General features: G+C 43.2%; 1 protein-coding gene across 6 annotated transcripts in view; it reads left to right on the plus strand.

Annotated features, from left to right (window-relative positions):
- The first annotated feature begins 657 nt into the window (after positions 1-657).
- CCDC141 (coiled-coil domain containing 141) overlaps positions 658-22,622 on the plus strand; it is a 191,334-nt gene continuing 169,369 nt past the window's right edge. For all 6 annotated transcript variants that reach the window (XR_007243634.1, XM_048486091.1, XM_048486086.1 and 3 more), the window contains exons 1-2: positions 658-880; positions 1,636-1,758. Coding sequence is in view for 5 of the 6 variants with exons in the window: in XM_048486091.1 (XP_048342048.1) it covers positions 755-880; positions 1,636-1,758 (249 nt within the window). In the remaining variant the exon portion in view is untranslated. The remainder of the gene's footprint in view (positions 881-1,635; positions 1,759-22,622) is intronic.

The raw sequence follows: 22,622 nt of genomic DNA on the forward strand, positions 1-22,622 counted from the left end.
TTATGATGTAAAGAGTCAATACACTTATGATGTAAAGATCTTCTCAAGATTTGGCCCTTCTCCAATGGTTTGGTCCAAATTCAAATCCAAATCCAAAACCTTTATTAGGCATAAAACCGGTGCCAAGAATTTCAAATACAATAAAAAGATCATTATTGCTCAACTTGCAGTACACAGAGTAAAAATATAGCAACAGCTTCAGAGATTTCAACATTAGAGTTATTTAGAAGCTTAGCCATTTTTATTTTATCAGAAAGGAGCATAAATCCTGTTGGTAATACAGTTCTCAAATCAGTTCTGATGTTGTTGTATTTTGAACAATGAAGCAGAATATGAGAAAGTGTATTAGTTGTATCAGGACAAACGCTCATTTTGTGGAGAATGGTTTGGTCCATCATTCAGTCAGAACAGTGTTTGATAAATATCTAAAAAACAGCTTGAAGAAATTAACATTTTTTTAACAAAAATGCAGAATGACTAACAATTACAAGGCATTTTAGACAGGACAAAGAAGAATGTCAGTTTAAAGCTACTCAACTAAGGGTGTGTGTCAAACTCACATCTCTCTCCCTCTTTCTCTCTCAAGAATGATAAACTCAATGGTGTTGTCTATTTTTAACAGTCTGTTCTTTCCTTTTGGCAGAGCAATCAGTGTTAGCTGAGCTCTTTGACGGACTGGAGCCAAGCAGTCCTGTTTGTTGCCTACTGCAATGACCGGCAGACATACACAGCTGCAGAAAAGCAGTCTTTTCACATGAAGCCGGGTCCTACAAGAACCATGTCAAAGAAGAGTAGTCCCAACAGTCCACCTTCTACAACAACAGTTAGTTCCGTCTTTGTTCAGGCTGGAGATTGCAGAATAGTCATAGCTATACTTAAGGTAAGCTCGGTGGATCGTGTTCCCTCAGCGATACTTGTCATTTGGTCATGTCTATTCATATTTCTGTCCATGTCGGTTGGTGCAGCAGATGAATGAAAAACTTTGGGGAAGGTGTTATTTTGTTGTCCTGATCAGAGGAGGAGAATTTCTGATTAAATCATGTGGAACAGAATGCTTTTAAGACCACTGAGCATCAACTGCCAATATCAAGCCGCACCAGGACAAACAAAATATTTTTATGCTTTAAACAATAGAATTTTAAATTAAAGCAGTGACATAGCAATACTTATGGGGCATGTTTACTTATACAACTCAATCGTTATTTTATTGTTAACTGCATTAATGAAGAATACTTAATAGCTTTTTTTGGTATTGTAAATAGAGTAATATACCGAGTGTATTGGTAGACAAATTTAAGCACATCATTGTGCTAGATTATTTCTGGCGCAAGTAGTAAATCATTAATGCACGAACAAATAATTAATGTTCCTAGGATGCAAACCACTGTTTTAGAAAGGGAAAAGTCTTTGCTAGCTTAACTGGAATGGTTTAGCTTTACTTTGAAATATAATTTCCTTTTCAATGTTAGTAATTCACAAATAGAAAGGACTTCAACTCAAATCAGATCCACTAAAACTTAACATGGCATCACATTATTTCTGGATGAAACAGAAGCTTGCACTTTAATCGGCACAAATGTCGTAGATAAAACATTTTTATATACATACAATAGTACTTTTTTATTTTCATTTTAGTGTGGAAAATGGGTGGAGCTCCAGCTGTCTGAATCTGTACCAAATTTGTTAGAAATTGGTGGCAATCAGGAAGAGACCAAAAAATTATTACAGGATCATGAACTTCTCTTGTCTAAACTTAAGGTAAGCCATGCAGTTTTAATTACTAGAATATTACTGGCCATGTTACAATTTGCATGTGAAAACCAGAATTGATTGTTAAATCACAGTCCTTAGGCCTAGAGTTGTTTGGTCAAGCTTTAGCACCCAACTTGGGCTGTTTCCGCATGGGCGGAATACAGCGTCCCAGGGACGCTTAAAACAGCGTCCCTGGGGAGGGGTTCGCACGACCGCTGGCGGCAGCCTCGCAACCCCCGAGCGGCGCAAAGCCGCTGTTTTCGAGCCTCGCTCCCCGGGCAAGGTATTTTGGAAACAGCGACTTCCAAACGCTGCCGTGCCAACGGCAATGGCTGGAAGGCGCCATTTCCCTCTTTTCCCTTTGAACGCTGTACTCTTATACTCCTGAGAGCCCGGCTTAGTCGCGAGTTTGGGGACACGCCCCCCTGGCCTGCAACTCCAGAGCCGTCGCTCCAGGCTGTGGGCGTGGTCCCCTGCGGCTTTTGCGATTTGCAGCTGGAAGCCAGGAGACATATAGAAGGCGCTCAGTGACAGCCGCGAAGCCTGTGCCAAGGCTGTGCCGCCACCTGTCGTTTACTTCTGGGACCGGGTCCCATGCAACGCCCCAGGGGGGTGCATCGGCATTGTTTATGCCAACGCACCCCGGAAAGGGCCTTAGATTTTGGAGAATCACTCTTGGGGCTTCAAGTAGAAATCTCTGGGCCGTCAACTCTCAGTAGCTTTTTAAAAGGAGCCTTGCTTTTGGTAAATCGTGGTAAAGCAGCACTGCTTGTGGTAAATAGGATGCAATTTTATGGCAGTGATAAATGGTTCGTAGTGGTAAGTAATCTATCCCTTCAAAGCATTACACACATTCACAGATACTATATGCTACAATACCAAGTGATATAGGGAGATACTACCATTAACACGAGTATGCAGTTTCATCACCTGGTTATGCCTAGGGTTGCCATTTTCCTGGTGGTGGTGGCAGCATATATTCTGCCTTTACCTCTTGTTTCCCACTCTAAGCAGCAGTAGGATTTTTTTTAATGATTCTTGGGGAAAGAATTTGAAGGGAAAGAATTTGAAAGGAAAGAATTCTGGGGGGGAAAACCCTGAAATGACATCATATCTCTCAAGGAATAGCCAGAAACTCTACGGCAGTCCTTTCCCTTTTCAGTTACTCACTGGTTGGCAGCATGGTGTAGTGGTTAAGAACGGTGGACTGGGGAACGGGGTTTGTTTCCCAGCTCCTTCACATGAAACTCTCTGGGTGCTTTCAGAACCCTCTTAGCCCCACCTAGCTCACAAAAGTGGAGAGAGAATGGGATTGTGGGGAGAGAAAGGGACTGTGATTCTAAGCTGCTTTGAGACTCCTCCAGTTACAGGAAAGTGGGGTATAAAAACCAACTCTTCTTCTTGCCTGGCCTGGCAACTGTAGTTGTACTCCATGAATATCAGGGGTTTAGATATTGGAACCCCAAAGATTAGTTGCTAGCTTTTAAACTGGTCCATCTCATTGACCCTTTAACATAAGTTGGACCTGCAGCAAATACTAACTGATAATATTGTATACCTCCGCTCCGTGAACATTCAGCATTCTATTTCCACAATCAAGCCTCCATTAAGGGGCCAGAGATAGACCTCCTGGCCAATTAGCAACCCCTACCACAACCTTATTTAGTTGTCTTTGTGTTTTTGTCAGTTATTTTCACCAGCTGTCAGGGCCCTGCGGGATCTTGGCGATTTCCGCAGGGCCTGTAAGACTGAGTTGTTCCACCAGGCCTTTGGAGAGACCAGCCACTGGGGGTAGTGCCCCCTTTCTGCTTTTTGCTCTGCTCCTTTTACATTTGGGTACCCCTCATATTGATGGGACCCGCAGTTCCCCTCTTTTGGGTAGGGTTGAAGTGTGGGTTTTACTGGACACCTTTTATTGTATTAACTGCTGTTTTAATAGGATTTTAGTGATTATGTTAAATTGATGGAGCCTATGTAATTTGTAATTATGTATATGTGAATGGTTTTGCTCCCTTGTTTATTACTGTGATAGAATGTTGTGTTGTACACCACCCAGAGCCCCTTGGGGATAGGGCAGTATAGAAAACTAATACATACATACATACATACATACATACATACATACATACATACATACATACATACATACATACATACATACATACATACATACATACATACATACATTAAGGTGACCAGATTTTTACTATTAAAAAGCGGGGCGGCCGCGATCGACGCGATGCAATTCTGCAAGATGAGCACACTGTTTTATGGCGGGCGAAGCCCCTGTCAGGAAATAGGAAGCTCCCCAGAAGGCAGTAAGCTGCAGCATCGCACGCAGAGTCAAAGCAGGAGCACATTGCCTAATCGACAATGTCGGGGCCCGCCGGGATCGCGGGTCCACATTGCTAAGAAGCAGAGTGTCCCGCGAAAATCGGGACGGCTGGTCACCTTTACATACATACATACATACATACATGCATACATACATACATACATACATACATACATACATACATACATACATAAAATAGTTCCTATGGTTTTAGAAAGCGTTCTCAAACTTTGTTAAACCGACATTCACAAAACAAGGCAGTAAACAATCCGAGCCTCACCAAATGCCATCCACAAAACCATAGGAGCCATTTTAGAATCCTGTATGTTGATGGCTCCTTGCTGTGGCCTTGTGGTCACATGGCTTATTTCCACACGCAGAATTTCATGCTCAGCACATATTGGCAAATGTTAGGGGAAAAAACCCCTAATGGCTTTTAGTAGCAATCGGCACAAAGCTTAATCTTGCAAGTGACAGTGGCTACCACCAGGCACTGCTGTGCTTAGGATTTTCAAAAGCTTTCCCAAAGCTAATATTATGCACTCAATGTCTGTGTAAATTAGTCTTAAGAGAAAACAAATATGAATCAGCTGTTAGAGCTCACTCTGAAGCATGTTGCAACCTGCTTTAAGGGCCCTCTTGGCATCTATATGTTACAGACATTTTCTTTTTTTTTCGCCAGGTTCCATGGTAGTTATTTATACAAAATAAATAATTGCAGCAGCCTGCACACTTTGCTGGAGGCAGAAATGTTTTATTTGGAGTACTGAAAAGTTTGCGGTAATCATTTTCATTGCTAACGGATATCTATCAGTCTTTTATAAATAGATTGGTTAACAGTTTTTTTTAAATGCATAAACCTAAAAGTACTGGCAGGAAGAAGGCAATTCAAGGGTGTTCTAAAGGATGGGGTGTGCGTATGTAAGCCCTCACCAGAGAGCCATTGGCTAGCTTGATTTATCAAATCTCAGAAGCTGAGCAGGGTCAGCCCCGGTTAGTGTTTGGATGGGCAACCTTCAGGTAACACAAGAGTAATGATGGGGAGCCAGGCAATGGCAAACCACCTGCAAACAACTCTTGCCTTGAAAACCCTACTGGGTTGCTATAATCCAGGCGTGACTTGACGGTTTTGTAGAATTATGTTCTAAAGTGACCTTGTAAAACATATTCTTGAAGAAATATTGTATGATAATTCTACCTCTTCTACACAAATTGTAGATGACAGTGTAAAGACAACGTGATGTAGTGGTTAAGAGCAGTGGACTCTGATCTGGAGATCTCCTTCACACGAGCGGTAGAGTCTTATCTGGTGAACCAAATTTGTTTCAACACTCCTTAATTCCAGCTGGGTGACCTTGAGCTAGTCACAGTTCTTTGGAACCACAGTTCTTTCAGCCCCACCTACCTTACAAGGTCCCTGTTGTGGTCAGAGGAAGGGAAAGGAGTTTGTAAGCCCCTTCGAGACTCCTTACAAGAGAGAAAGGTGGGATATAAATTCAAACTCTTCTTTTTCTTCTAAAATTTCTACCAGACTGAAGTACTTTAGAATACTGGTGGACTGACACTCTACATAATTAACAGTACAATGAAATGAATTGGCTTAAACTCTCCTTTGGATTGCACAGTTAATGGTCCTCCATGGGACTTACAAAATTGTGGAGCCAGACACCAAGGCTGTTTCTGCACGGCCACTCTGGGGGGTGCGCTGGGCGATACAACGCCGCACATTATTAATATTACATCATCGTCCGTTCGCCCACGAACGGTCCCGGTAGCAGGAAGATCGGCGAGCAGCAGTGCGCTGTCACCCAATCAACGCATTGCGACCTTCCGCATCACTAGGCCAGGGACACGCATGCCCTACGCGACAGCTCTGGAGTCAAAGGGCGGGGGGCATGTCCCCAGGGCTGGGCAATGCGCCGGAAGGTCACAGGGCAGGTACGTCGATCGGGAAGGCGGGGAGCAAGGTTCGGAAACAGTGGCTTCGCGCCATTGGGGGGGAGCGAGGGCGGCGCAGCTGCGATGCAGCTGCGCCCCCCATGCAAACAGCTCCCTAGGGACGGCGTTTTTGCCATCCCTAGGGCGCTGTTATTGGCCTGTACGGGAAAGGGCCCAAGTGTAGTTCTGGGGCAGGTATGGAGGTAGAGGTTGCAGTTCCCAATGGACATTCACACAGTTCAAAAATTCAAGTCATGCAAAAGTTGTATTGCATGAGCTAGTGTAAAATGCCACCCTGAGTTGATCCCTGTTGGGAAAGGGTGACACAGAAGCCCAATAAATAAATTGATGTGAATCTCAGTTGTGATTATTATATCACACTTATAAATGCAGAGTTTGCGCAATAAAGAGGCAGAGGCAGTTGCTTACTGTAAATAAAGTTTACTGACTATAAAACAGGGAAGGGTAAACTTGGAAACAAAACAAGAAAATATCTTTCTAAGTGGCTAACTCCATTAGCTAGCTTTGTGTCTGGCTATCACATGGCTAATAAGCTACTAGAGAGCATGTGCAGAGGGTAACAAAGGATATATATTTATTGCCTATGTGCAGTCCTGCATGTATTTTATGCTGGGTCTGCTTGACCAATAGGGATCAATTACCTGGTCACTGACATCTGACCTCACTAACTAATTAGCATGCACAACATTAACTCCTTCATTACTGGATTGTGTGACTGGCACTTGCTAAATATCAACATAAATAGATAGATAAATAAATAAAAGTAACCAGTAACAACATGAAAAACAATGGACTACCCTTGGACAACCCCACACTCTTTTAGGGTGCTATAGACCTTACTCAGACATGCTTTTTTCTGTTTCCCCTGCCAATTTACACTCCCTACATACTCCCCTGCAACTCTCTGTGGAGATCCTTTTAGATGATAGGCAAGTGATGTGAAGATGTCTGTATTATGAAGAAAGTGGTGATCTCAGAAAATATCCAGTGTAATTTTCTCAGTAGATTTACGGTAAAGTTATGCATCATGTTTGTGAAAGTAGACCGTACAGTGGTCTGGTCAGCCATTTCTTTTAAAAAATTCTACCAAATGCAACAGGATAATACTTAGATACAAAAATATTGAGCTTTGAAAAGAGATAAATTTTCTATCAAGTTTTGTCTTTGTAAGGGGACTTTAGGCAGTTATTGATCTCAAAGTGATGCTTGGGAAAGGAGAGTTTTCACATTTCCCAAGATCTGTCTTTACTCTAGATGGAAACATGGTTTCTGTCTCTTTTCACAATATGACAGTCGAGAGTCATAGACTGCACAAACATACACACAGTGTGATTTCTCTTTTAAAAACCCTTTAAAAAGTCCACAAGCACACGGAAAATGCACAGGTACGTGTTGTGGTAGTGCGCAAATCACTTATAACTGTGTGACGGACCGCACAGATAAATGAGGTTTGGAAGTGCAGCCGAAAACAAAGTGCAGTCACAAACACTGCAAGGGGAGAAAACTTCAAAGGAACTAACAGCATTGGGGGTAGTTGACCTGCGTTCAGAATGGTGGAACAATCAGCTGACTAACAGAAGGAAGAGGTATCTCTCTGGCCCCTTCTGCACGGGCCAATAAACGTGGGGTAAGGATTCTAAAAAACCCTTGGGGGGGGGGAACTTTGCACAGTTCCTGCCCCTAATGTGAGTCTGTCCCATGTTCCCCCCCCCCCCAAAATGGGTTTTACAAAAATCGTGCTATCTGCTATCCACAATTCACTAGTTGTAACATGGATTGCAGCGCGCTCATGAGCAAACGGCTACCCTGGGAAGCACTTGCCCTCCCTTCTACCTGTGCCATCCACTGTCATGGAGAATCTGCTTGCCTGCAATTCTGTGCAGGTTGCCCAGCATGTTGTGAGCAGGTTCTCTGAGTGCCCAACAATGTAACGTAGTCCCTCAAGCACATTATCTTCCCATGGCAGTAAGTATGGCCGCCAGATAGATCTACAGCAACATGTTCATTATTGCCCGGCCATTGAACCCTTTTCCTTTTGTGTGTTGTACATGCGCAGCTACTGCAGCCAATCAGATTGTGAAACAGTTGGCATGGCTGCAGGGGTTCAATTCTGTATGCTTGCGCAGCTACGCATGTGTTGCAGGAAATAAAAAAGAGAAGCATCTCCATGCGAAGGCGCAAAAGCAACCTAGATTGTTTTCATGGGGTCCAGTCGATGCCTGAATGGGTGAAGGGCACACATGCGAGCAGGAAAAGGGAAAATGGGGTTGTTTATAATGGCTGCAACCCGTATTACATATGCTGTGTGGAATCCACCAGTGGAGTGGCAGTGAGGTAGCGAAACATTATCATCTAAATTTTCTTTTTATTAAAAAAGTCCTACTTTTTAAAAATAAAATATTATTTTATTAAAGCTATCTTATATTAAGATGTTTATCTTATATCCTGCACATGGACAACTAGAAGTTTGTGGAATTGATCTGTGGAATGAATTAAAACTTGGCAATTATATCAGCCAGCCTGCCCACCAGACTGTGTGCGAAACAACTTCACCACAGTGCGAAACAACTTCACCAAGACATCCAGCTAAATATGAATCAGACTTTTAGCCTGTTTCAAGGAACAAATTAGCCAGACTCCCAATTACCTGCATGAGGACTGACTATCTAGGGCACTTTTTGCTTTAATTTGCATGCCTCATGGACCCTTAATGTGCCATGCCAGCCTAATCTCCCCGGCGTCAGCCCTGGAATGAGTGCAAAGCACAACCTTTCTGTGAAAACATAATTGGCTAATTATGAGATAAATTCTGAAAGCATAAAGCAAACGAGTCAGTTGTTATTCTCTTAGAGCAAAGTCTCATCTTTGTTATGACAAACTTAGGCAGCTCTGGTCTGATTCCCCCAACTCCCTGTAGATGGTGATTTTTGCCAATTCACTCTCCTTGCTATAGGCCTCTATTTTTCCCCTCTCAGAATTCCCTGATTCTGGCGGTTTCCTGACTCTGAAGAATTCCCTGACCCTAGGGCACAGGTGTCAAACTTGCAGCCCTCCAGATGTTATGGACTACAGTTCCCATCATCCCCTGCCAGCATGATGCTGGCAGGAGATGATGGGAACTTAGTCCATAACATCTGGAGGGGCTGAAGTTTGATTACCTATGCCCTTGGGGGCAGCTCTAGGAACCTGCGAGCTCCTTCAGATGTTCGGGAACTAGAATCACTTATCAGCTCTTCTTCAGCATGGCCAATTGGCCATGCTGAAAGGGGCTGGTGGGAATTGTAGTTCCTGAACATCTGGAGAGCCGCAGGTTCCCTACCCCTGCCCCCTAGGGGTTCACTAATTGTAAAGAGAGCATTGCGGAGGGGGCGTGCGTGCGTGCGTGCGTGCGTGCGTGTATCCATGCATGCGCAGGGTACGTGTTGAAGTCTTACTCCAATGACAGAAATCCCTTCAGTCAACAGAGATTTTTGTGTAGGATTCAAGCTTGCCATTGTTTTGATATCTTTATGTCAAAATCATTATTTTTTCCTTGGATGATAGGAATGATATGATTGAAGTCTATAAAATTATGCATGGGATAGAAAATGTTGACAGAGAGAAATTTTTCTCTCTTTCTCACAATACTAGAACCAGGGGGCATTCATTGAAAATGCTGGGGGGAAGAATTAGGACTAATAAAAGGAAACATTTCTTCATGCAACATGTGATTGGTGTTTGGAATATGCTGCCACAGGAGGTGGTGATGGCCACTAACCTGGATAGCTTTAAAAGGGGCTTGGATAGATTTATGGAGGAGAAGTCGATCTATGGCTACCAATCTTGATCCTCTTTGATCTGAGATTGCAAATGCCTTAGCAGACCAGGTGCTCAGGAGCAGCAGCAGCAGCAGCAGTAGGCCATTGCTTTCACCTCCTGCATGTGAGCTCCCAAAGGCACCTGGTGGGCCACTGCGAGTAGCAGAGAGCTGGACTAGATGGACTCTGGTCTGATCCAGCTGGCTTGTTCTTATGTTCTTATGTTTTTATGAACAGTGGAGAAGCTAATGATGATAAGACCAAGTACTTAAGACTGCATGGGTACAATTGAAGACACTATGATAGTCAATATTAGTTTTGTATTAATCACAGTAGCTTCCCCAAGGAAAGGACATTTAGAGCATGGAACTGTCTAGCTGTTGATGATGCCCATCTCAGTGTTCCATTTTCAGCAAGGAGACCCTGAAAGACTTGAATTAGGCACCCAAGGACAGTCATGGAACTAGTTGGGGGTGAACAGACATAAAGATGACAAGATGGAGATGCTAATACTGGGAGCTCCTTATGTCTGGATGGGGATGCGCTCTGTCTGAAGGAGGAAAATAGATGGGGCTTTCCTTTAGTTCTGAATGTCCCTTCCAGGTGTCCAACACTAAAAGAGGGTTTTGCAGATTAGGCTGGTGAACCAGTTGCAGTTCTTTTAGAGAAAACCTGGCTACTGTAATGCACGTGTTGGTAACTTTCAGGCTGGACTACTGTAATGTGCTACTGTAATGGAGCTGCCCTTGCAGACTGCTTGAAAATTATTTTAGCCCAGAGTTCAGCAACATGATTACTACCAGAAGTGAGCTTGTTATCAGGGGCGGGCAGAGATTGATTGTGAAATAATTCCAGTGTCCTCAAATACATTTGCAGGTGTGATTCCAAGTATTTATTTTGACCTTTAAAACTCTGAATGCCTGGGCTTCAATTATCTGGAAAAGCATTTCCTCCACTATGAACCTTTGCAAGTGATAAGATCTACAGTGGTGTTCTTGCACCGAATCTCATCTTTTGATGAAATTAGATTGGAAGGAAGAAGGAACAGGTCCTTTTCAGTAGTCATTCGTATGCGCTGAAATACCTTCCTCAGGAAACTTTGCAGGGTTGGATATTGCAGCTCCATTATTCTTTTTTTTTTAAAAACCCACAAAGACATTTGTATGCTTGCAAGAGGGACTAGCATGTAGCATTTTAAACTGTTCTGCTGACCACTGTTAGGTTGTTCTTCCTCAGGTGTAATTATGGTGGGTTTATTTCCTATTTGTGTGTGTGTTTGCTAATTAGTTGATGAATTACACTGTTTTACTGGTTGTTGTTTCATTGATCCGTTCTACACAGCTGAAATAAGACATTCTGAGGATGCAAAAAAGGCACTCCACACAACCTTTTCCCCAATACATCCTTAGGATGCTTTTTTTCTGCTCAAGACATTTTAAAAAAAAAACACTTTAAAGTGCACCTTTCCCCCCTAAGCTGCCTGCAAGATTTCTCCTGCCTGGCTGTGTGGAATGCAGAGCTCAAGAGGCGCCATATATTTCCTACCTGACCGTTTTGCTGTCTGCTCAGTTTCACCCTCTTCTAATGCCTGATATTTTGTGTGTAGCTGAAGGTTTCTGAACTACGTTTGCTCTGCAGGCTCTGATCCTGGGCACCTTTTCAGCCTGAAAAGAACACAATTGTACTCAGTTGGCCCTGCCAATTCCAGCAATATATCGTTTCCCTATTATTTTATTTTATTTTATTTTCGAGGAGCTATCTGTGCAGTAAGAAAAAACTTAAGCTGGTCCATGGAGGGCAGGTCAACCCAATGCTTATCAATGGGCAGCCGACCTATCTTCCAAGCAGCTAAGATTCTCTTCTGTGTGTCTGCGTAGCTACAAAGATACCTCTTCAAAAATTATTAGGTGTGAGGTTGGGGAGTGGCCTCCTAAAAACCCAGTCTTAGCCATTTTGAACTGCCACTGTCCAGCTTGTGATGGCGGTGGTGGGAATGGTAGTGAAGAGTCAGTTCTTCTTGGCATACCACTGGACATGTAGACCAGGAAAAGTTAAGCTCAACAGATATGGAATCAGGTAGGGAGAGAATGGTAGTGAAGAGTCAGTTCTTCTTTACATACCATTGGGCATGTAGACCAGGAAAAGTTAAGCTCAACAGATATGGAGTCAGGTAGGGAGAGAATGGTAGTGAAGAGTCAGTTCTTCTTGGCATACCACTGGACATGTAGACCAGGAAAAGTTAAGCTCAACAGCTATGGAGTCAGGTAGGGAGAGAATGGTAGTGAAGAGTCAGTTCTTCTTTACATACCATTGGGCACGTAGACCAGGAAAAGTTAAGCTCAACAGATATGGAGTTAGGTAGGGAGAGAATGGTAGTGAAGAGTCAGTTCTTCTTGGCATACCACTGGACATGTAGACCAGGAAAAGTTAAGCTCAACAGATATGGAGTCAGGTAGGGAGTGAATGGTAGTGAAGAGTCAGTTTTTCTTTACACACCATCGGGCATGTAGGCCAGGAAAAGTTAGGCTCAACAGATTTGAAGTCAGGTAGGATTGTCCGTGATAAAGACATACCCAGTAGGTAGGGTAACCCACATCAAGGGGTGTGGTGCAATATGCATTCAAATAAGGTGCTTGTAAACCCAGTTTGATCTAGGTTTTGACATGTGGCATCTTCATGTTTGGAGATGGGTAGGCATTAACAATGTTTTAGCAATCCTACCACTTGCAACAATGATAAGATGCCTGGATTAATGCAAAAAATTTGATCTCTTTAATATGAGTATTATGGCAACTATCTCTGAATTATTCTGGCGAAAGCTGCTGTTACATTTCCTTCCTTATGATTAATAGGGAACTTCCCTTCAAAGGGGTTACAAGATTCATGTGAATGCATCTGCACATTCTTGATTGCTTGCCAAAGCACTGTTCTTTGTCACAATAAAGGTCACAGAGAACTGTAATAGAGAACCTGGAAACATATATATCAAATCCACTTTTAGATTGCTAACTTGCTTTTTAAAAAGATAGCATCAATAATTCGATACACATTCTTTTAGATACATTTTTGAAAGCTTTTAATTGCTTTGTTTACCCCATTTGCAGAACCTACATTGCAAAATGGTAATCTATATGCTAATATTCAAGAGGAACAAATTTGGAGTGGAAATGTATTTTTTTAAAGAATAAAATATTGCATTGCTCTTTAGCATTTCTAATTCTTTACTATTAAAGCAAAGGAATATTGGGGGCATATTTACTTTTCTGTATGTTAGATATTTATTATATTATCTGATAATCTTGTTGCACAGAGTTGTTTTCACTGAATCATAGAGGCATTTCACGGTGTCAGTAAGGCTGAAGTCTTGTGCTTTTCCTATCATCAAATAGATTCCTTGGGCTTTTGCAGTTAGAAAGATAACCTTTAAAAATGACATTGTGAACCTTCTAGTATCTCTAGTTTCATAAGCATCTTGCTTAGAAAGGCAATTTTCACTCAGGGGAATGCCAATGGAATTGTCATTCTCTTTCCAATTCACCTGTTAGCCCCATTTCTCTCTCCCAAGAGTTACTGCCACTTATGCTTAAACAATACAATTTTGGTACCTGAGGACCTTTTATACATCATCCCTAGTGGATCCCGAGTTGCTGTTTTGCTAAGCTTCCTCCTGATAATATATACAGACAATTCCCTCCAAAACAAATGTGCTGTTACTAAAATAACAAGGGTCAGAACATCCCTGAAGTGGCTTACCTATAGTCTCAGTTCACTCTTGCGTGCAGAATATATCACAAAGCCAACCTTATGTGACAAATCAGCATTAGAGACACATTATGTTCATGCCTTCACCATGCGGAGCAAATACAAAATGCCACCACAACATACAATTCCAAAGTTGTATGGGAGGAGAGGAATTTAATGCAGGATTTATTTGACAGCTCATCATGATCTGCGAAACATATGCACAAATGCATAATATGAACGATGCAAGTGAGCGTGATGCATCTTATGGACATTGAGCTTCTTCCAACCCATTTTTTTTAATGTAAAGCAGATGTATCAGCAGTCAAGATTTGATTCAGGATGGAAAACGAATATGGACATATGGAATAACCATTGCTTCAACCAGTCTGTCTGTATAGGGCATGCTCCCCTCTCCCCCACCCTGGAATTCTAATTATATATCTTCCATTTATTGTACATGTAATCTATTATAACATCAATGTGCAAAGTCACACTAATCAAGTCTTTTCGCAGTTCAGTTTGTAGCGTAAGATGTTTTTCCAGCAGTGGCGTAGGAGGTTAAGAGCTCGTGTATCTAATCTGGAGGAACCAGGTTTGATTCTCCGCTCTGCCGCCTGAGCTGTGGAGGCTTGGGAATTCAGATTAGCCTGTATACTCCCACACACGCCAGCTGGGTGGCCTTGGGCTAGTCACAGCTTCTTGGAACTCTCTCAGCCCCACCTACCTCACAGGGTATTTGTTGTGAGGGGGGAAGGGTAAGGAGATTGTAAGCCCCTTATCTCCTGCAGGAGAGAAAGGGGGGATATAAATCCAAACTACTCCTCCTCCTCCTCCTCCTCTTCTCCTTCTCCTTCTCCTTCTCCTTCTCCTTCTCCTTCTCCTTCTCCTTCTTCCTCTTCCTCTTCTTCTTCTTCTTCTTCTTCTTCTCCTTCTCCTTCTCCTTCTCCTTCTCCTTCTCCTTCTTCCTCCTCCTCCTCCTCTTCTTCTTCTTCTTCTTCTTCTTCTTCTTCTTCTTCTTCTTCTTCTCCCTCTCCCTCTCCCTCTCCCTCTCCCTCTCCCTCTCCCTCTCCCTCTCCCTCTTCTTCTTCTTCTTCTTCTTCTTCTTCTTCTTCTTCTTCTTCTTCTTCTTCTTCTTCTTCTTCTTCTTCTTCTTCTTCTTCTTCTTTTTCTTCTTCTTCTTCCTATGATAACCCTTGCTTAGGAGTATTCACATATTTATCTATATAAAAATACTGGCTTGGATCCTATGAATCACATACACCAGTGGATTGTCCTTGCCTTCCTCTTCGATCAGCAGCTCCTGCAGCGAGCCAGTGTCACAAATCATGGCACCCTCATGGACAAAATACCACAAGGCAGGAGCTGTTACAGTGAGCTGGGCGAATCTTGGGCACTTCAATTCAAGAAAGATATTGAAAGTTGGAATGGGTCCAGAGAAGGGCATCCAAAATGGTAAAAAGTCTAGAATCCATGAGGGAAGACTTAGGGTACTGGGTATGTTTAGTTTGGTGAAGAGAAAGTTAAGAGGTGACATGATAGCCCTGTTTAGATATTTGAAGTGATGTCATGTTAGCGAGGGAACAATATTGTTTTCTGCTGCTCCAGAGACTAAGACCAGGAGTAATGGGTTCGAGGTGAAGGAAAAGAGATTTCATCTAAACATCAGGAAAAACTTGCTGACAGTAAGGGCTGTTCGACAGTGGAATGCACTACCTCGGAATGTGGTGGAGTCTCCTCCTTTGGAGGTTTTTAGAAAGAGGCTGGATGGCCATCTGACAGGAGTGCTTTGATTGTGTGTTCCTGCATTGCAGGGGGTTGGACTTGATGCCCCTTGGGGTCTTTTCCAACTCTGTGAGTATATGATTCTATGAATCAGACAATTTATTTAATTAATTGATTAAAAGTATTTCGATCCTGCATTTTTCTGATCAACAAGGCAAATCCTAGGGTTTCTGTTGCTACAATTAAGGATCATTATAGATGCAGGCACTGTTCAGTGTGCAATATCTCCATGAATATTACAGAACGTTCCCACCAGATTTTGGCTCAGAAATGGAAATGGCAAAGTTCTAACCATGTGCACCACTAAACAGTGTGCACATTATCTAATACCTGCGCTCTTTTTTCTTGGAATGTCATTGAGATCAGCATGCTCTAGAGCAGGGGTCGGCAACCTTTACCACCCAAAGAGCCATTTGAACCCGTTTTCCACGGCCCCAACGATCTACTGAGCCGGTGCAGAGCCACCTCCGGTTCGGCCCCTCCATTCACCTTTCCTTCCAGCCTGGAAGGCGGAGGTGCCGGGCAGGGAAACCCCCGTAGGGCAGAGGGGGGATGGCAGCTGCTCTGGAGGGACATGCCCACACTACCCTCCAACCTCCAGGGGTCAGAGGGCAGTGTGGGCATGTCCCTCCAGAGCAGCGCTGGAAGGAGAGGTGAGTAGAGGGAATGCGAAAAGCGGCGCTCTCATGCACAAAGCTGCCTCCGGTACGGCCCCTCCACTCACCTTTCCTTCCAGCGCTGCTCTGGAGGGACACGCCCATGCTACCCTCCGACCTCCAGGCCACGCGGAGCCGCAGTATAGGGCTGAAAGAGCCACATGCGGCTCCGGAGCTGCAGGTTGCAGACCCCTGCTCTAGAGTAATCGAGCACAAATCAAAAACAGACATTTAGAGGCACCAATGGTTGAACATTTTGTAATAAAGGTCAGAAGGAAAATGATTTGAAATTCTGCATTTTATTTAAACACAAGCCCCGATCCTTCAAAAAAAGTTGACGTGAAAAGATGTCTATTACAGATTGAAGCAAAATTAATTTTCACCATAAAAAGCTATAAACCATGGAGACCTGATAATGCAATTGATTTTTCTTGCTTTGTATGATTATAATGCGATTCTTGATCTGGATACATTCCTCTGTTAGAGATAGTTTAACGTTATTGGGGCCCAACTTATGATGGTTGCAAGTTGTAACAGAATCTGTAACAGAAAGGAAAGGAATGGATGTCAGTCAAATGGTTTTACAGTATATTTATCAGCTGTAAGCAATTATACTAATGTCTGAATGAATGAAACCTTAGCTTTGCTTTATATTGGGTGCACCGGATTTTTTGCTTGAGAAGCAACTAGCAGGAAGCTTAGCCTATGTACTGTGTGACTTGATAGGAAATTTACAAGCATCACAAGCAATGTAAGTAGACTTAGGAACTTTTTGTAAAATGTACAAATATATGAAGGAATTACATTTTTATTACTATTTATTTACATTACTATTTAATGTTACATGTATCTATATGTTGTTGGGTTTTAGAAACAATTTACTATATTATATATTTATTACATAATTTATATGCAGGACAGGAATACTTATTTACGTGGCTCATATAGATGCTTAAAAGAATTTTCCAGTAAAAGGGCAAGAAGATTAGAAGTCTAACTGATGAAGTGGTAAAGCCATGAAATGGGACTTTATGTAGAATCCCCATCTAAATATGATTATCGCTTCAATTCTCGTCTGAGCGCTTGCTAGCAACAAAGAGCGCAATATTGTTGGACTTTGCACATATATCTATTTTGTTTGTGTATGTGTGTCATCTGCTGTTTATTGCTCTATTGTGTTATCTCTTTGTTTCCATAAAACTAGGAAATATAAGTCTGAGCACATGGAAATGAGTCTGAGTTCTCTTTAATTGCATTATTAAGAAATGTTATTTTTACCCGGCAGTCTATGTCTTGTGTTGCAGGTTTGGAGTTTATTTATTGGCTTTTACTCTGCTACACCTCTAATCCTTTGATATTTTGGGGCTAATTTTAGTTTTGACACAAGGTCATTTATAAAATCTACCTGAAATAGCTAGAAAGCTAAGCATTCATATGCTAATAATTCATTATTACTCAATAACTGGAGGGGATGTGGGAGGTGAGGGGGGATGAAGATGGCAGAGCTTGTTGGTTTTGGGAATTTTGAGTATGGGCAGTGGGTGCCACCCAGAGGCGTTGCAAGGGGGGAAAGCACCCGGTGCACCGGTACATCCTCCGCCCCCGCCCCGGAATGCCCCCGTCCTGCCCCTGCCACATTCCCACAGGGGCACGTGCCTGGTGCGTCGCGCCCCCCCCCCCCGCCCTCTTGGAGCTATGCCTCTGGTGCCACCACAAAATGAGTTCCCTGATGGCAATTGAAAAATGGCTGCTATGGGATGCTGGGGCCAATCTTAGAATGTTGGGAGATTGCAAAGTCAAGCACTCTCTTATGATGGATGCAACTGTTTCTGAATGAATTTCCCCTGCCAGTAAAGTAGAAGAAAGCCAGGAATGAATTTTTGCTTTGGGGAAGAGATGTTCTGTCAAAATTTGGGAGAGGTTTGAATCTCCGCTCTGCCATGAAAGTTAGCTATGTGACCTTGGGCTGATCACACACTCTCAAGCTAACCAACTTCACACAGTTCTTGTGAGGACAAAATGAAGGAGAGGCAATGTAAACCACTTTGGATCCTCATTGGGAAGAAAGATATAAATGAAGGAAATAAAGAAATTATAGATGCCAGGAAACCTGTTGACGGACAGTATAGTGCCCAAGATCGCCATGATGAGGATCACTGGTGTACATGCATGCATGGAGATGGATACAAATGAGGAAAAGTAAGAATGTAAAACCACCCTGAGCCCCTAGGGGGAGGGTGGTATATAAATTGAATGAATAAATGAATAAATAAATAAATAAATAACTGTATTCACAATTCCACCTTCACAGCATGTAGTTCTAAATGAAGCTGGTTCCCAAAAGTTGACGCCATAATCTGTGGTGTTTGGATTTCATACTAAAAGACTCCTTTTTGTTTTAGCATAATGTGTAATCCAACAGAGGTTGCAGGGAGGTAACTAGCATTTATCATTCAATCAAATATTTTCTGCAAACAGAAAATGTTTATATATATAGCTAACAGATTCTGCTTTTTACATTTAAATGTGTATCCGTGCAAGAGACTTGAACAAACAGCTTATGGCAGTGGATAGTGGGTGCAGCCTTTCTCCCCCCTGTTCATGTTCAGGTTATACATAAATGAACATAGGAGGAGGCCATGAAAAAGTGGCCCTGTTTCCATCGTAGCTCAGTTCTGATTGCTTTTCCAGGGGATTACTTGAAACCTAATTGATGCAAAGCTGGCTAATTTAATTCATCCAATGTAAACCTGGCTATTCTTGCAGATTTTTACAATTATTATAAATATGTCACTTTTAGTAAAGACAGTAAATTCAGTTAATCCATTCTGTTCCATACAAACTGAAAGAAAATATATTGGGTTGGGTCCCAATAGATTGAGTTAGATGTGCTTAACTATTGAAACATTCTTCCCAATTTATAGCTGGGGACTAAGTGTGTTTTATTGATGGAACAGAAACAGTGAACAGATGGTTAAAAGGCAAATTAGACTGCCCACAGAAACTAGATTCTCTAAATCCTGGACAAGCTTTTTACTTGTGCCTTATGAAAATTTAGCTTAAGTTTAGATTTGATCAAATAAATTGTCTGAAAACACCTCAGTTCTTTGCTGTGTTGTACTCTTAATACTTTATTGTCCGAGTGACTGGTCTTCCCCAAATAACAGTTTCTTTTTCTATTGCAGGATTATTATTTATTATTATTATTTATTGGATTTGGTATACTGCCCAATTCCCAAGGGGCCGTGAACAAAAAAGTTCCAAGGATAGCTTGGAACTTCAGTAAGCGAAGTTATAAAACGATATCTTAGGATAACTTCCAAGTGACCTTGTGACAGAGCTTATATTATCACTGTACAATGTGACCTCTGGTGCCCTTGTGTACTGTAAAGATATTTTAAGCAACTGCAGTTCAGTCACTATCTGTGGTCAACTGGAACATGTGTGCTAGGCAGAGCAATATTTTCCAATGCTAAGTGTGTAGCAAAATTGTAGGAAGGTGTTAGGAAGGGGGAGGGGTTAGCACAAGGAAAAGAGCAGTTAGTCCTTCTGGTACAACTCAGATCAGGACAAAGAATGACAACAGTAAAGACAGAAAGCAGGAATGCTGAATGTGTATAGCTAGTTTGGGAAAATAACTTCCCCCTCCCTCACTCAATTGTTACCAACCTTTCCACTGTTACAGCTAGGATTGAGGAACCATTCACTCAGCCACCTCCCACTGTGATAGATATGGGTTTTTTAAAAAACATCAAGCTGCATTGAGTCCCTACTGTTTGTAACGCCCAGGTGGCACAAGCAGAATATTACATGCATCAGATTTTGAATCAGATGGATACAGTGGTGGGATCCAAAAAATTTAGTAACAGGTTCCCATGGTGGTGGGATTCAAACTGTGGCATAGTGCCAATGGGGCGTGGCCAGGCATTCCGGGGGCGGGGCTGTGGCAAGGACGCACCTGCTGCGCCGGTCCTTGGGTGGAAAATGAATGCACCGCAGGCGTAGGCTGCCACGCACGCCGGTGCACCTCCTGCTAGACTACTTCAAGTTCTGCGCGCTACTGCTGAGAGGAGGGGCGTAACTAAGGCAAAAATCACGTGGCAAAATCACCAATTAGTAACCCCCTCTCGGCACACACAAATAATTAGTAACCTACTCTCGGGAACCTGTGAGAACCTGCTGGATCCCACCTCTGGGTGGATAACATTCTGAACTGACTCCAGCTGCCAATATTTTCAAGTGGCTATGATCAGATGCTAAAACGTGGTATCTTCACATGCCATTTTAACGCATGAAAAGGGGATTAGAATCTTTCACTTCAGTGCTGTTCCCAATCCCTGTGCATTGGTGGTATGAGAATCTAAATGTATGTGAATGTGGAAAACTACATACTCTCCATCTAATCAGGAAGCATAGATTTCTTCACACATTAATTCAGTTGGTGATGGAGGGAACCTGCCTGACCACTGCGATCATCTTCAGACAGCCTACTTCTGGTGCCTCATCCTTCCGAGATTAGGCAGGAGGCACCTGCAAAAGGGTCTTCTCAGTTCTGGCACCAAAACTTTGGAAGTCGGTGTTCTTCTGTTGCCATCTTTGGTCAGCACATAGAGACTTCTGTTTTGTTCAATTATGGCTTTCCCTCAGTGATTCCCCTCTTCCTGCCCAATGTTTTAATTGTTGTCTTTGGCCGATTACAAATGGGGGAGGCGCTTACCTTCTCTCTGCCCTACTGCAGCATCAGGCATGCGCCTGAAGTGCTCTTACTTTCCACAGGGAAAGCTGAGAGCAAAAGCAGGAGGTGCACAGTAACTTCCTTGTACATTGGTACAAGGAAGTTTGCCATGCGCCACTTCTGCTCCCCGCACGTGGCAACTTCCTTGTGCTGATGACGTTTACCGCACCAGGGCTTAGTTGCCAGCGTATGGTAAGTGGCTGCTGTGTAATCACTCTTTGGGCGATTCCGCACATGAGTAAAATAGGTTCGACCCAGTTCCCTGAGAAGGGTACTAACCTAGGTTGAAGCCATTGTTGTTCCCCACTGCAACCAGCTTGATCCCAGCTCGGAGGGCGGAATCATCCTGTGCCTCTTCGCCACTCTGTTCCGATTGGCTACTGTTCTTTGACCATGTTCCGTCTATCCCCACACACGTTATAAAAAAAACTGCCACAGGAATGGAGGGACGGTGGCGTTTTTTGATTGGCCAGCTGTACGCATGCCCAAAACACTCAGCTGTGATTGGCTGAATGGGGACTCCTGGCACCAGAGATTCCGCACTTTACTGGAATCGAGCTGAGTTCGAGCGTGGTTCCCTGAAAATGTAGTAGTTCCCAACTGGAGTCAGAAATTTGACCATTACACGGGCGAAGCTGGGGTTTTCTGGGCTGTGGCTGGAAGTTTTTGCTCCTAACGTTTCACCCGTATCTATGGCTGGCATCTTCAGAGGTATGTCATGGTAAGATGCATTTCTCTCTGTGGCACAGTGTGAAGTGATTGCGTGGTGGATATATGTTTTGCCTACCACACAGGTAGGAGAGGAAGTAAGGCGCATTTGCACGTGTCCGGATGGAGTTCAGTTGCAGTTAGCATGTGTCCAGGTGGCCATGAAAGCCTTTGACAGTACATTGTCTTTATGCCACTGTATGTATTTTTATTCTGGTTCTAATAGTTTTATTGATATGTTGTTGGTTTTGGTTGGTTTTAACAATTTAAAAAAGTGATATTGTTCTGTATGTTTTTATTTATTATTTACTAGTGGGGCCCGGCCACGCGTTGCTGTGACTTATTGTGGTGAAATGGGAAAGGAACTGTAGCAGCAAATCTATTGCAGAGGCCAGCAGTACGTGCTCATGCAAACACGCAGCCTGATACTGTGCGATGTCAGTGATGTTGTGCCTGCATTCCTTCTGGTTGGTAGAAAGGCACCCCTCCCACACATCTAGGCTGGCTGGTCATGATCCTTTACTTGGGAGTAAGCTTGGTTGACGGCAATGGGTGTCATTTCTGTGGAAACACTCTGAGGGGCGCGACGCAGCCATTCAAAGTATGTCACGGTTGTTGTACTGAGCTTACTCCTGAGTAATGCGTGCCTGGTTTTCTTAACTGTAACAGCAGTATTCAAGGAATTCCTAGGGTGCTCATGGCCCCTCCCTCCCATCCTTTCTGTGCATCAATAAGCTGTCTCACTCTCTTCCCTCCCTCACTTCTCTGTCCCTTTGCATGCCACCCCTCCCTCTCCCTCCCTTCTCTTTTCCTCTCTCCACTAGGGGTGGGTGGGTCGCCATATCAAGATCGTTGGGCCCCCTGCCTCCCTCCCTTACATGCCACCCCTCACTCTCTCCCCTCTCTCACTTCTCTTCCCTGTACATGCCTCCCTCTCTCCGTCCCTTTCCTCCTCCCTCTCTTCCCTGGCATCCCACCCTCCCTCTCCCTCCCTTCCCTTTCCGTTGATGTGTACGTTGTTGTTGTATGTGTTTCATTTCCACTCCTAGAAAGTTACTGCCTACATGTACTGTTTTGGCTGCTCATATCTGGCCATCTTTTGAGTGAACATTCTAAGCAGCACGAACATTCTATAAGGAACGACAGTTTACACA

This window comes from Sphaerodactylus townsendi, linkage group LG02 (genome assembly GCF_021028975.2).
Source record: "Sphaerodactylus townsendi isolate TG3544 linkage group LG02, MPM_Stown_v2.3, whole genome shotgun sequence".
In the NCBI taxonomy this organism is placed as follows: domain Eukaryota; kingdom Metazoa; phylum Chordata; class Lepidosauria; order Squamata; family Sphaerodactylidae; genus Sphaerodactylus; species Sphaerodactylus townsendi.